Raw genomic sequence first — 12,385 nt, forward strand, 5'->3', positions numbered from 1 at the left:
ACAGGCTCCTCACTTGCTGGCGTGCGACGTTGGATTCACAGGCGTGACAGGTAAGTAGAACTCTTGGTTTGGTTTTTACAGGTTCCTTACTCGCACTAGAGGGCTTCTCCTCTACGCAATTTTTAAGATGAAGGAAAACTGTACATCACCTGACCGGGGTAGAGAACTGGGTAGCTGACACTGTTCCCGTCTCACTGGCCTAGTAACTGGGCCTGGCCTGCGTCCTACGTTGATGGACCGCTGGGGACGGAGAAACCACCAGCTTCTTCCGTGCGGCTAGACACTAGGCTCACGCTCCGCCCCGTCCGGGGGTATGAGGGATACCTATTTCAGAGGCGGATGGCAAATTTTTCCTCCGAAACACAACAACACCAGTCAGGTAAGTAACAGAGAGTTTCTTGTTCTCCTTACGGATCAATGCCGTTATTACTGCAGTATTTCAATCACTGTACTCACAGTTTTCCTTTTCGGCGGGGCACACACAGGCAAGGGGGAATAATGGTGTAAATCCACATTAGTATCACTTCTGCAGCACTCCACGAGCCCACACACACGGTGCTTCAGCCAGACCTGGGGTAAGTATGAACGGCAGGAGACACAGCACTACACTGCAACACTCCAGTGCACACACATCGAAATAGCACACTCACCCACAGCAGCACACACTCTTTAGTGAAATATAAGGCCAATTCTCCCACACTCTATCCAGCTTTTGTCCTGGGGGGAAGTTGTTGGAGCACCGTCACAGCGAGTGGAATAGAGATCGTCGGCCCCCTTGCAGCTCTCTGCGCACCTCGTCCTTCCTTGGCACACCCAACGGCTTCAATCCTCCACGGTGGGGCCACTACAGAAAGAGATCCTTCTACACAGCGGTAAGTTTCTAATTTAGCGACTTAGTTGGAAAGTAAACAATAGATGTACTCACGACCTCCGTTTGATCTCATTTCTCAACCAGCCCTCAAAACATCACACACATCAGGTAAGTATGGGTTGCAACAACACCGCTGATACCTTTTCCTTGGTGCTACTGGCGAAACGCCGTTCTTCCCGATATTCCACTGTATCCTTTCACAACGTTTAGCCTGTCTCTTCAGTCCCCACGCCACAATGTCGCCGCCTGGTCCACAACGCTGCTTCTCCGCTCTCTCAACAACGACAACAATCGACCACTTCCTGGTTTCCTGATGCTCCTTTTATCCTCCCAGCTCACACGGTTTATCCAATGGGCGTTCGCCGTGTCATCACGCACACCTGGCGTGTGTTTCGCCCTGATTTGTGTTGCCCGGAGTTACCCGGAAGTGCCGGTGTTTGCGGAAGTTGGTCCGGGCGGAACCTTCTCCCGCTGTTTTTCAGTTCCGCATGTTTGTCACTCGTGACAGCTACCTTATGTGTAGATTTATTTCTGCAATCAAGTCACCAGCAAGCAAAATGTTCTTAATCTTGATTTCTGAAAGTGATGGATGGTCCAAATTATTATGCTATTTTTGTTTGTTTTTTAAAAACAAATAAGTTTACAAATTGTATTTTAATCTCAATAGTTATATGACAGTGTGCATGTTATTCTATTTAAATACATTACTTTAAAAAATATGCAAATTATGCTTTTCCAAATTATTATGCAAAATGCACTTTATCAAAATTTAGTGTGTTAAAATGATCCACAAAACAGATATCTGTCAAATGTGCTGCATGGACAGATAATGATAAAAAAACATTGTAAATCAAATACTGTATTTAACATAGGTTACATAATAATATATAAGCATATTTTTGACATGACTTTAACTCTCCCATTCATTAAACTTGTAAGTCTATCGCTTGCCTTTATTTCACTTGAAGATGCTACTATTGCATCCCAGAGTTTATGTTTGAATATGAATTATAGTGCTGTCCACCTTACAGATCTTTCATATAATGATGCTCCATAGAGAGGTCAGAGGATAGTATTCATACTGTACCTTAATTTTTTTCTTATGTCATGCCCATATTAAAATAGTCAGTGTTGCTTTTTTGCAGCATGCTATAGTGTATTATCAGAATTAATCTCAGAAGACATGATTCCTTTTTTCCCATCTTTAAGGTATTCTACATATCTTCCAGATGTCCTTTTGGCCCCCTCAAGGGACCTACCATCTTACCTCCCAATATTCCAGTCCAAACCAGCCTTGTTTGAACATGGTGGCTATTCACCAACAACCTAGAATATACTGTTCAGTGTATTATGGCATGTCAATGAAAAAAAAAATCTTCATATGGTCAAATCCTGATTCTTATAATAATTCAATGATTTCTGTTTAGTTCCACAAAATATAAATTGTTATAGGAAATACATAGCTTTTTTAAAGATAATGCACACTTTTTTGCATCAAATACTGTAGATACACAAAGTGTTTGCAGTTTCATGATTCATTTTTATGAGTTTTATCAGTTTTTGCATCAGTGATTCTGTGATCGATCCCGTGGTCTGTTTAAGAATTCCGTGAGCATGCACTTATCCTAGCTAGTTACACCTGGCTTGACATAGCTGCACGTTCTCATCCTGGCTCAGCAATCGTGCAACAGACTAAACCAGGATGGGCTGATTAAACTAGGTCAAGCTGGGCCTTTTCTGTTATCCTGGCTTACTTAATTCTACTTTTGTGCAATACCCCCCTGGGCTAAGAGCAATGGTTGAGGTAAGGACAACTGATACTCGACACTACAAAAAAAAAAAACATAATTGACAACGACAATACTTAATGATTACAATTAAACATTAGTGTACCTAATATGTATGATGGGTGTGACACTTATACCTTATAGTAAGTGGTGCTTTGCATACCCCTCCCACACCCCCAAAAAACGGGCTGCTGCTTGATGTCATGTTGGTAGTAAAAAGACGGGTTGCGTGCCCGGGTCAGAGGTACTTTCATGTTCGAGCAGACCGTGCCACAGTTCTATTGCAATCGAGGTCAGGCAACCTTCTTCAGGTAGTCTCCGGTTTGGTCTGGTGGCGGTAGCCCGGGGGGGCGCTCCTGGCTTCGCATTACAGCTTTTATAGACAGATTTAATGACCAACATGTGCATAATTAATTAAGGGGAGTTAGTTTTAATGATCTCTTTGCCCTAAATAAGCCACCATGTAAAGGTATTTGAGTTTTTCGTTTAAGTTAAATAAATCTTTTTCTTAAACATATTTTTAGAAAATATTTGCAATTATTTTGTATGACGTGTATAGGTTTGGACTAAAATCTTGTCGCTTTTACAACGTTTTCACCAGCAGGTGGTGCCATATTTAGTTGTTTCGAGTATGTCGAAATGGTGAATCTTTCTGGCAAAACAATTGATTTACTGTAAATGATTCAAAGCTTTGTAAAGCACCTGTATTTATTGCCCAGTCTCAAGCAGAGTTCAAAACCAGCAACGCAGAAAAACAAAATACCTTTCGTGACAATTACAGTTTTTTTCAATTGCTAAACGACAATGAGCACAACTGGAGCTACATGTGCAAAACTCTAACAGTCTGCACTACCAAAAGTCACCTGAACACAACTCTTAACACATGACTCAAAACAGCTCAGTGCAGCCAAACACTAAACACAACCCTCACTGAGATAACACACACTGTCACTCACAACACACTGAAAGGAAAAACACTAACATTAAACACCAATCCAGAAAATACAAACTTTTCATCTTTACAGTTTCAACAATTTCAGTGACTTCATACAAAGTAATGTTTTCTTCAAATAATGATATATTTATTTATTGATTTATCACATGATTTATAAATTTTTTTAGAACATAATTCTTTAAGGTAAATGAAAATTATCAGTTTGCTTCAGTAGTCTGTAGTAATTTATGGAAACTAAAAGTACATTCTGTAATTCAAACAAATAATTGAGGGTCTAATCCTGCCTCTCTCTAGCATCAGGCCACTACCTGCCACCCTTCTCCCTCCACGAACCCGTCTTCCTTGTTCCATTTCCAAAATTAGTTTTTCTGAGCTCTCTCTAAAATATTTATATGAAAGGTAATATTTTATATATATGAAATATATATATGAAATTGGAATTTATATTTTTATGAAATTGCAATCAGCAGTGTTTGAAAGGCACAAGGCTGAAATGAATTCTGTTTTGAATGTAGGGTTCACAGTTTTGATAGCAGTGTGTTAGCATTTGAACAAAGTGCTGTAAATCCACAGTGTTGTGCAGGTTGTGTTTAAAGTCATGGTGTGTAGAGTTTTGAAAACTGTGTTCAAGCAATGAAAAACGAACTAGAGTTTGGTCCACATGAACTGCTGCTGTGCAGACTGTAGTTAGAGTTTTGCACATTTGACTCCAGTTGTGCCCACTGTCGTTTAGCAATCGAAAAAAACTGTAATGATGCCTGCTTGTAAACAAATTGTTCTCTCGAACCTATTCTTTTAAGGGGACAAGGTTGAACCAGTACTCCAAATCGGAATCGCAATTAATTGTTTTTAAAACAATGGCGTCTCCAAACAGCACAATCTAGCTAACGTTACTCGATTTCAGGTCTGCTTAACAGTCACTCTCACTCAAAATAAGACAATATTCCACTACATAATCTATTTACCATACAGACCTTTCATTACAGCTCCCAGTTACTTCAACATTACACTGAACTGAGACTGTGTTGATAATGAGCATGCACGTTCCTGACAGCATGCATACAGAAACAGAGGTTCCCAAGCCACCGGTACACTGAATCCAGAACAGTTTCCTTCGGATGCATTTGACAATGAGCCAAACTGAGCACGGACATTCCGAATAGTACACGTTCGACATCAGAAAGCTGCCAAGCTGTTTATGCTTTAACTGAAGAGTTGACCGATGGGCGAAATGTACGTTTATTTAACATTTAACTTAAAATTATCGACAATTGTATTGCTTTAGCCAGTTATATTTAACAGCGTTTATTAAAACATGTAACATTAACAGGTATAAAACAGGAGGATTCATTTAAAACGATGATTACTCACTTGCATGTACTTGAAGTTTTTGAGGCAGACAGACAAATGGTTTGGTCTGCACACTTTACTAACAAACGTGTAAGCTTCACTCAGTGCAAAAAGTTATTGTGGAACCACAACGAAAATGTAGCGTTTGGTCACAATATACTATACTACTTGGCAGAAGTATTTCACTACTGCTAAACAGGGCCGGAGTGGGGCCACTTTTCAGCCCGGGAGTTTCAGGCCCAAGACCGGACCACTTTTTCCATAGTGTTATTCCAAATTAGCACTTTTTTCAAATTGGATAAATAAAGCAACAGTCCAGCTCTTACTATAGTTTCTATTAATATCATGGTTAAACAAATAAGGTAAAAGTTAAATAATATTTCACTTAAGATGAGAAGTTAAAAAAAATATTCCTCTACACTTTAAAAAAGGCTGTGTTATTTTTACCCATAATGGGTAAATATTGGACAGAACACATGCTGGGTTAAAAATAACCCAATGTTGGATTGTTGTTATGCAACCATGGATTATAATAACCCAACAGTTTGGTTAAAACAACCCAGCATTGGGTCAAAGCAGCGTGTTCTGTCCAATATTTACCCATTATGGGTCAAAAATAATCCAGCCCTTTTTGGAGTCTATTCCACAAGAAAAGGTTGATAAATTATTATCATTGCTAATGCTATGAGGGCTATGATTAATCAGATGCAAATAGAAATATAAAACCCAGTCCTAATTAAAAAAAAAAACAATTTGACAAAAATATTGAATCCAATATTGGGTAAATATATAGTGATTTATAAGCTTTTTTCGGCTGGTCATTTTTGACTGGGAACACAAAAGGTGTTATATGGTTCTGAACACAACCTGAGGGTTAAATAACTTTAATTCATATTGTTTTCTCATGGCCTCCTCATTTTCAGCGGCGAACTGGCTTATCTGCTGCTCAGAGGCTGCTTGCATAATATTTGCAAAGTCTATGAATCGCCATGTATACACAAAAGGCTAATATTTTAACTAAAAAAAAGTTGGCTTGTAAATAGTTTGACAACGGTTTTAGACGAATAATTACGTTGCTAATGCTAATCATTACTAGGCTTATTTCTCTTTAAGTTACCTGTTGTTGTCCTCTTGAAAATAAATCTGTAAGTTTGGCACATTTGGCAGCATCATCCTCCAATGGATTTTTCCTTCAACCTGTTTTTTGCCTCCTCTCAGACGCACGCGTATTGTTACGGTAGGGCCGGCCCAGCCTACCGGAGAAGTTTTCTTGGACGTGCTATGGACCGAACCAACTCTATGGGAGGGTAGGGGGAAACTCCCTCACATGGTACAACCCATGCAGAGGCTGCGCGCTGCAGTGTCAATGCAAAACGTGTGAAGTGTCATTTAAGAGAAGATAGACTCACTAACGTGACAAATGTAAAAAAAAAAAAACTCGACCGGCACAAAAGTGAAGCGGCCCACCGGGAATTCTCCCGGTTCTCCCGATTACCCACCCCGGGCCTGCTGGTAAAGCTAACTGTTTTAAAAGTAACTACACTACTGTCCAGCTACAGAAATTCTTTAAGTTAAGTTGGTAGCATCGCTACTTGTAGTTAACTACTCCCCAACATTGGTTAAGCGCTATAGTATATGCACATGCATTTACTGTCAACTCATGTATACAAATTGTATTTTAAACTGCAGTGATATTCTGTTAAACACTATTAAAGAAATTCTCTCCACTATTCATTGACCAAGTTATATCTGATCAAAAATGCCAGTCACAATCAGTGTTGGGTGTAACTAGTTACTAAGTAATTAGTTACTGTAATTAAATTACTTTTCACTTGAAAAAGTAAAGTAAGGGATTACTCTGATTTTTCTTGTAATCTAATTACAGTTAGTTCTGATGTAACTAAATACTGTGTATGTACTCTAAAACAATTATGTATACTATAATACAATAGTGGATTTAACATGGTTTAAGTTTACAATTATCACTATTAACTGGATGATTTTTAGCATTAATATTAAAGAGATGCTGGCTGTTTATTAATACTTAATAGCACATATTAATGCCTGATTCTGCAAAACCTTATTCTACATCCTTAACCCTCCCCATTTCTACCAATACTTAAAATTAACAACTTATTTAGTATTAATAAGCAGTAGTTGGAGTACATTGAGGCAAAAGTAGGTAATAGTTAGTTAATAGAGAAAATTGGACCCTAAAGTGGGACCAGAATAATTATCCATGTTTGCACTATCGGGCTTCAAGCGGGCGTGCCAGTGCCTGCCGAGGCCTGTGGTGTTTCCATTGTCACTTCCGGGGCATGATCGTGCTTCACTGGTGCTTCGTTGGGGCTTAAGGCCCGGCTTTTCTGGCCCGCCGAATTCCTTGGGCCAGAGCGGGCTTCTCGGGGCTAGGGGAGTGGTAAAGGTCAAAGGCGGAGTTTATCTGAGTCTCTGGCAAGATGCGCATCCATCTGTCTGCAGATTTAAAACTTTAAAAATAATCAGGATCACCAGTAATTTACTGTTTAATGGAAGATGCCTGCTATGTTTGTACTTCGGACTGAAGAAAATGATCTGCATATGTAAAAAACAAACACGCGTTACAACGCCGAACTCGCCACGCTAAGGATCCGGCGCACACCGCTACCGGTTCGGGAGAAGTTTATAAAGTTTCGGGCACAGAACAAAGTGTTTAAAGTGCACCAGTGCTGAGAAATTAAAGATGTGTGTTGTTGGATCATCATTTCATCGTCCATGTATTAAAGAAGCGATCACTCGATTCACGATGGTATCTACAGTCGGTGAGTTAACATGCTACATAACGTTTGCATACAAAACACTTAAAATACAATACAAATAACAATTGCAGAAGTGTCTTACATGGGTGTTTATTGTGTTTTTTGTGTTATATTGTCATCTCTGTTGAATTTTTTTGTCAGCCCTTAGAAAAAGTAACCATGGTTTTATTATATTCGTCATAGCTATGCTTTCTGGTATTTTGGAGATTAACTCTTATATGAATGTAGGAAACTTTATATGTCGGTATACTGTATGTGTATTTACAACCCTTTATACAAAACCTCACATGTGCTGCTTTATTCTTTTGTGTCCTTTTTACAGAAAAAATGCCAACGTAAAGCTTTCAGTTTGTCATCCATGAGTTTTTATTTTGTATATGAGAGATGACACAGCAACAGATGCAAGAGCAGGAGATGAAACGAAGATGATGATGATGAGACGAGAGGAGCCATGGATGTTGAAATCCGTCTGGAAGAGATGTCTTTAAATACACCTGTTTGTGCACTGATATAAACTTCATATGTAAATAAAGTACCGTGCTATTATTACTACGACTGCTTGTCAGTTATTGAAAATAATTGCTTTATAAGGATCACATCTGAAACACAGAAATGGTAAGATGCAACAAAATGGTAAATATAACCATCATTAACTTAACCACTGTAACATAGCTTTTTAAATACTTGTGTATATTCAGAGTTGATTCTTAACGAGCACATTTTCTAATGATTTCTCAAACGTTTTTATTTTTGAGATGCAAGTAAAGTGATTTTCAGTCCTATTCAGCTATTCGAGGCAGTTCTTTATAGACAAAAGTATTTATTGATTGACACATTATTGAAATAGCTATTAGACAGTTACCTTGTGTTTCATGTGATGCATTAACGTTTTCATGATTAAAGATATCACACCTCTTATAATGTGTAAGTATGTTTACATCGCCATAGAACTATAATTACAAATTTAACGTTACATATTTAGACACACGTGCATACCTGTATTTTAAAATAAGATTATTTTACATAAATGTAAAACTAGGACTCGTTATATTCTTTAAAATATTGTGTATATAGTATAATGGCACATTAGGTAGATGAACGCTTTATTTGTAATTATCCTACTTCATAAAGTTTAATATTGCTTATTGATCTGATATTGTCTCGTCGTGAGATCGCTCGTATGCAGCCAACATAAACTTCAAGAGTAACACGGCGGATGGAGCAAACATCTCTATCTTCTCATCTTGGCTTTCACCGTGCAAACAGCCGCCTCAGTTATTTTCATTATGTTTGTTGTATGATGATGCGATCTCACTCCCGTCTCCTGTCAGATTGAAGTGATTTCCTCATGGTAAAACAGGCGGAGTTGTGTGACGTTACATTCAGGTAGGCGTAATAAGGGCGGGGTTTTCTGAAGCGCTGCAGCGCTATTGGCTTGACAATGCAAACACGTTGTGATTTTGGCTACACAGCTGGAGGTCTGAGGCTATTGGCCCGTGAGGCCCGTTTGAAGCCCTGGCTCGCACAGGCCTGATACTTTTTGAAGAGAGTAATTTGTAAAGTAATCTAATTACATGATTGAAGAATTAATTAGTAACTAGTAATTAATTACTTTTTTTTGAGTAAATTGATCCCTCCTGATCTAATGCAGTGGGCACCCTCAGTTCGACTGCAGGCAGGGCCTACCCGTCCGATGCCGTGAGCAATTTCTTCCAAAGCTCCCGTTTGTCGCTAAAATCGATTCCCAATCACGCTTGTGCCGTGCACACACAAGCTTACTGTTCAACTGCTGGCGGGGCCTAGCCGTCCGATGTTGTGAGCATTAATCCCCATCTGATGCGGCGAGAGCCCTCTCGGTTGAACGGTCACACTCGATTTTGCAAACACCTCCTCATGCCCTTCACTTTTTTGGGGTTAATATTACATAATTTCTCTACCAACGTAATTCTGATGGTTCCTCTGCTCCCGCAGGAAATTATGTTTTATTAACAAAGTTTGAGGGGAGCACGTTCAAATATTCTGCCAAACTATCTTGTAATTACAACCAGCTGTCAACAATCAGCCATTGTTGTTCTGGGTTCGGGCCTAATACAGACCCCGTAGCCCTCTCTTTGTGGGGGAGTGCTTCGGGCTCAGGCCAAATACCGAGCTCAGAGCCCTCTCATTGGACAGCACACCAAATACGCATATCATTAATTCTATCTGACTTATTTGTAAGTGTGAACTCTTGAAGCGGATATTAATCCGATCTTCTATTAACAAGCAAAATTGAAATGCACTATTTATTACTCTGCCATAAGAAATTACGACAAAGCTTATGCAACAAAAGGCAGCACTTACTGTATGTTGGGCTTGCTTGTCAACTGAGACGGCACAATGATTTACAGGTCTATGATTTACAAGTTTGTCATTGGACTATTTATTGGTTCTAGAAAGGTTTTTACCCACTGTCATCACTCACTTACGTTTGGGAGGAGTAAAAGGCTGACATATGGGGCTTCATCAACCACATGTATTTACACTCCCAGACTCCCACCTCCTGAAGTGGTTTGAGCAATCGGATTTAAATTCGCCTCGAAAACGTTTTGGCATTTACAAACAGATAACTATTTGATCAGAGAAAACGCATTAAATGACTAGGTATAAAAAGGCCCTTTGATCACCTCAATAAAAGTACAGAAACCGATTTATAAGTCTTAAGATGTTTTTTAAATTTTTTAGCAAGAAAAGTTATGGATTTGTTTTATTTGTTTTATTTAACTCCAACAGGCTAATTAACCCCCATTGACACTAAGCTGACAGTGTCTTTTGACAGTGACAGTATATATTGTACTGGGTATAATTTAGCAATATTAATATTACTTATAAATACCAGTTTTTACAATTACAACCATAGACTGTAAAAATATGGACGTAGTGTTTGTGAATTCACTTGTAAGCTTGTGAAGAGCATTCTGAATTGTTAACAGTTACTTCCGTGTATGCTTCATGGTAGAGACTGGAAGGTTGCTCCTTGGTAAAACACCCCAGCATTTATTTAGCGTGTACATTACATCAGGCAAGTCTGTGTGTGTTTGTTTCTGCAGGTACATGGCACCTGAGATTCTTGATGACTCCATAAACATGAGCAGCTTTGAGTCATTTAAGCGAGCCGATATCTACTCAATGGGACTGGTGCTCTGGGAACTTGCCCGCAGATGTTCTGTCCGAGGTGAGTTATTGTGTTAAAATAATGTTAAATAGAGAGTATTTCAATCACAGTCAATACATAACAGCAGTAGCCCGACTGATACTGGGTGTGTTCCCAAATCTAGTGAGCTGCCTGATCTAGTTATTACCTACATAAAAACCTTCCATGTAGACTGCCCTAGAGTTTAGCATTGTTATGATTAACTAAAGATCAGCCTGTCAGACAACACAACAGGCAACTTGATGTTGAAAAGACATCAAATTGACATCAAACATTGACACCAAAAGACAGGTCAAAAATGCAAATATGTATGTTTGTGATTTTATGTATATTTAAGTTTTTAGCCATTTTATCTCTTATTTTTTGTGTATGTCTTTAATCTTATCTGGTCTACCTGTCATGTAAGTGGTCACATGACAGGAATCGAGAAGTGCCAGTATAAAAGCAGGCACATGCTTAGTTTATGCTATTGCTCAAACAAACTGTGGCTGGTCTGTGGAGTTTATCTATGTGGATTTACCTTTCCAGTATGGATTGTGGATTATCACTTTGATATACACCGGAGAACACTTTGCACAATTGGTCTTTTATCATGCTAGTACTTTTAAGATTGTTTTATTGTATGGTATTAATGTACTTTATGCTTTTATGCGTCTAATTTAATTTTAATTGTTTGTCATTCTTTTAACATTGTTTTAATCTCACACAGTAATCTGACCCCATTTGTAACCATTTGTAACTCAGACGATAAGGCTGAATGTTACAACTGAACAAAATGATAAATGCAACACTTTTGTTTGTTGCTCCATTTTTCTGACTTCAAAGATTGTTCACAAATATGTTTAAACCTGTGTTAGTAAGCATTTCTCCTTTGCTGAGATAATCCATCCACCTCACAGGTGTGCATATGGAGATGCTGATTCGACAGCATGATTATTGCACAGGTGTGCCTTGGGCTGGCCACAATGAAATGCCACTCTAAAATGTGCAGTTTTACTGTATTGAAAACCAGTCAGTATCTGATGTGACCATCATTTGCCTCAGTGCAACACAACTTTGCATAGAGTTGATCAGGTTGTTGATTGTGGCCTGAGGAATGTTGGTCCACTCCTCTTCCATGGCTGGGCCAAATTGTTGGATATTGGCAGGAACTGTAACATGCTGTCGTATAGGGGAGACCAGGGCTGGTTGTCTCACGGGTTGGTTGTCACACTGCTTATTCCAGACATACTACATGGCACTGTGGTACAATTTTGAAATCAATTTGTTAGCCTTTAATAGCTTACTCATTTGCACTTGAAATTTTGCTGAGCAGACACAAAACATTGAGTTTAGGAGACCATTTTTTATTTTTATGGGTAAAGAGTAAATTTTCATGTTGGTGTTGTTTTTGTGTTGAGATCTTGTAGGATATTAGTCATTCAAAAACAAAAC

The 12,385-nt window shown here is 38.8% G+C and overlaps 1 protein-coding gene and 1 long non-coding RNA gene across 6 annotated transcripts in view; one reads left to right on the plus strand and one right to left on the minus strand.

Moving 5' to 3' along the window:
• acvr1c (activin A receptor type 1C) overlaps positions 1 to 12,385 on the plus strand; it is an 84,659-nt gene that overhangs the window by 63,559 nt on the left and 8,715 nt on the right. For both annotated transcript variants that reach the window (XM_055214806.2, XM_055214805.2), the window contains exon 7: positions 10,848 to 10,972. In XM_055214806.2, coding sequence (XP_055070781.2) covers positions 10,848 to 10,972 — 125 coding nt within the window. The remainder of the gene's footprint in view (positions 1 to 10,847; positions 10,973 to 12,385) is intronic.
• Positions 151 to 1,706, minus strand: LOC129451560 (uncharacterized). 4 transcript variants are annotated; one of them, XR_012358212.1, is made up of 4 exons: positions 929 to 1,706; positions 651 to 862; positions 457 to 570; positions 151 to 353 (listed from the first exon to the last, which is right to left on the minus strand). It is a non-coding gene; the product is annotated as an uncharacterized lncRNA (long non-coding RNA). The 4 variants fall into 4 exon arrangements; XR_012358211.1 differs by having other exon boundaries at positions 457 to 862; positions 926 to 1,706; XR_012358210.1 differs by having other exon boundaries at positions 457 to 862; positions 929 to 1,704.

Source organism: Misgurnus anguillicaudatus, chromosome 17 (genome assembly GCF_027580225.2).
Source record: "Misgurnus anguillicaudatus chromosome 17, ASM2758022v2, whole genome shotgun sequence".
NCBI lineage: Eukaryota > Metazoa > Chordata > Actinopteri > Cypriniformes > Cobitidae > Misgurnus > Misgurnus anguillicaudatus.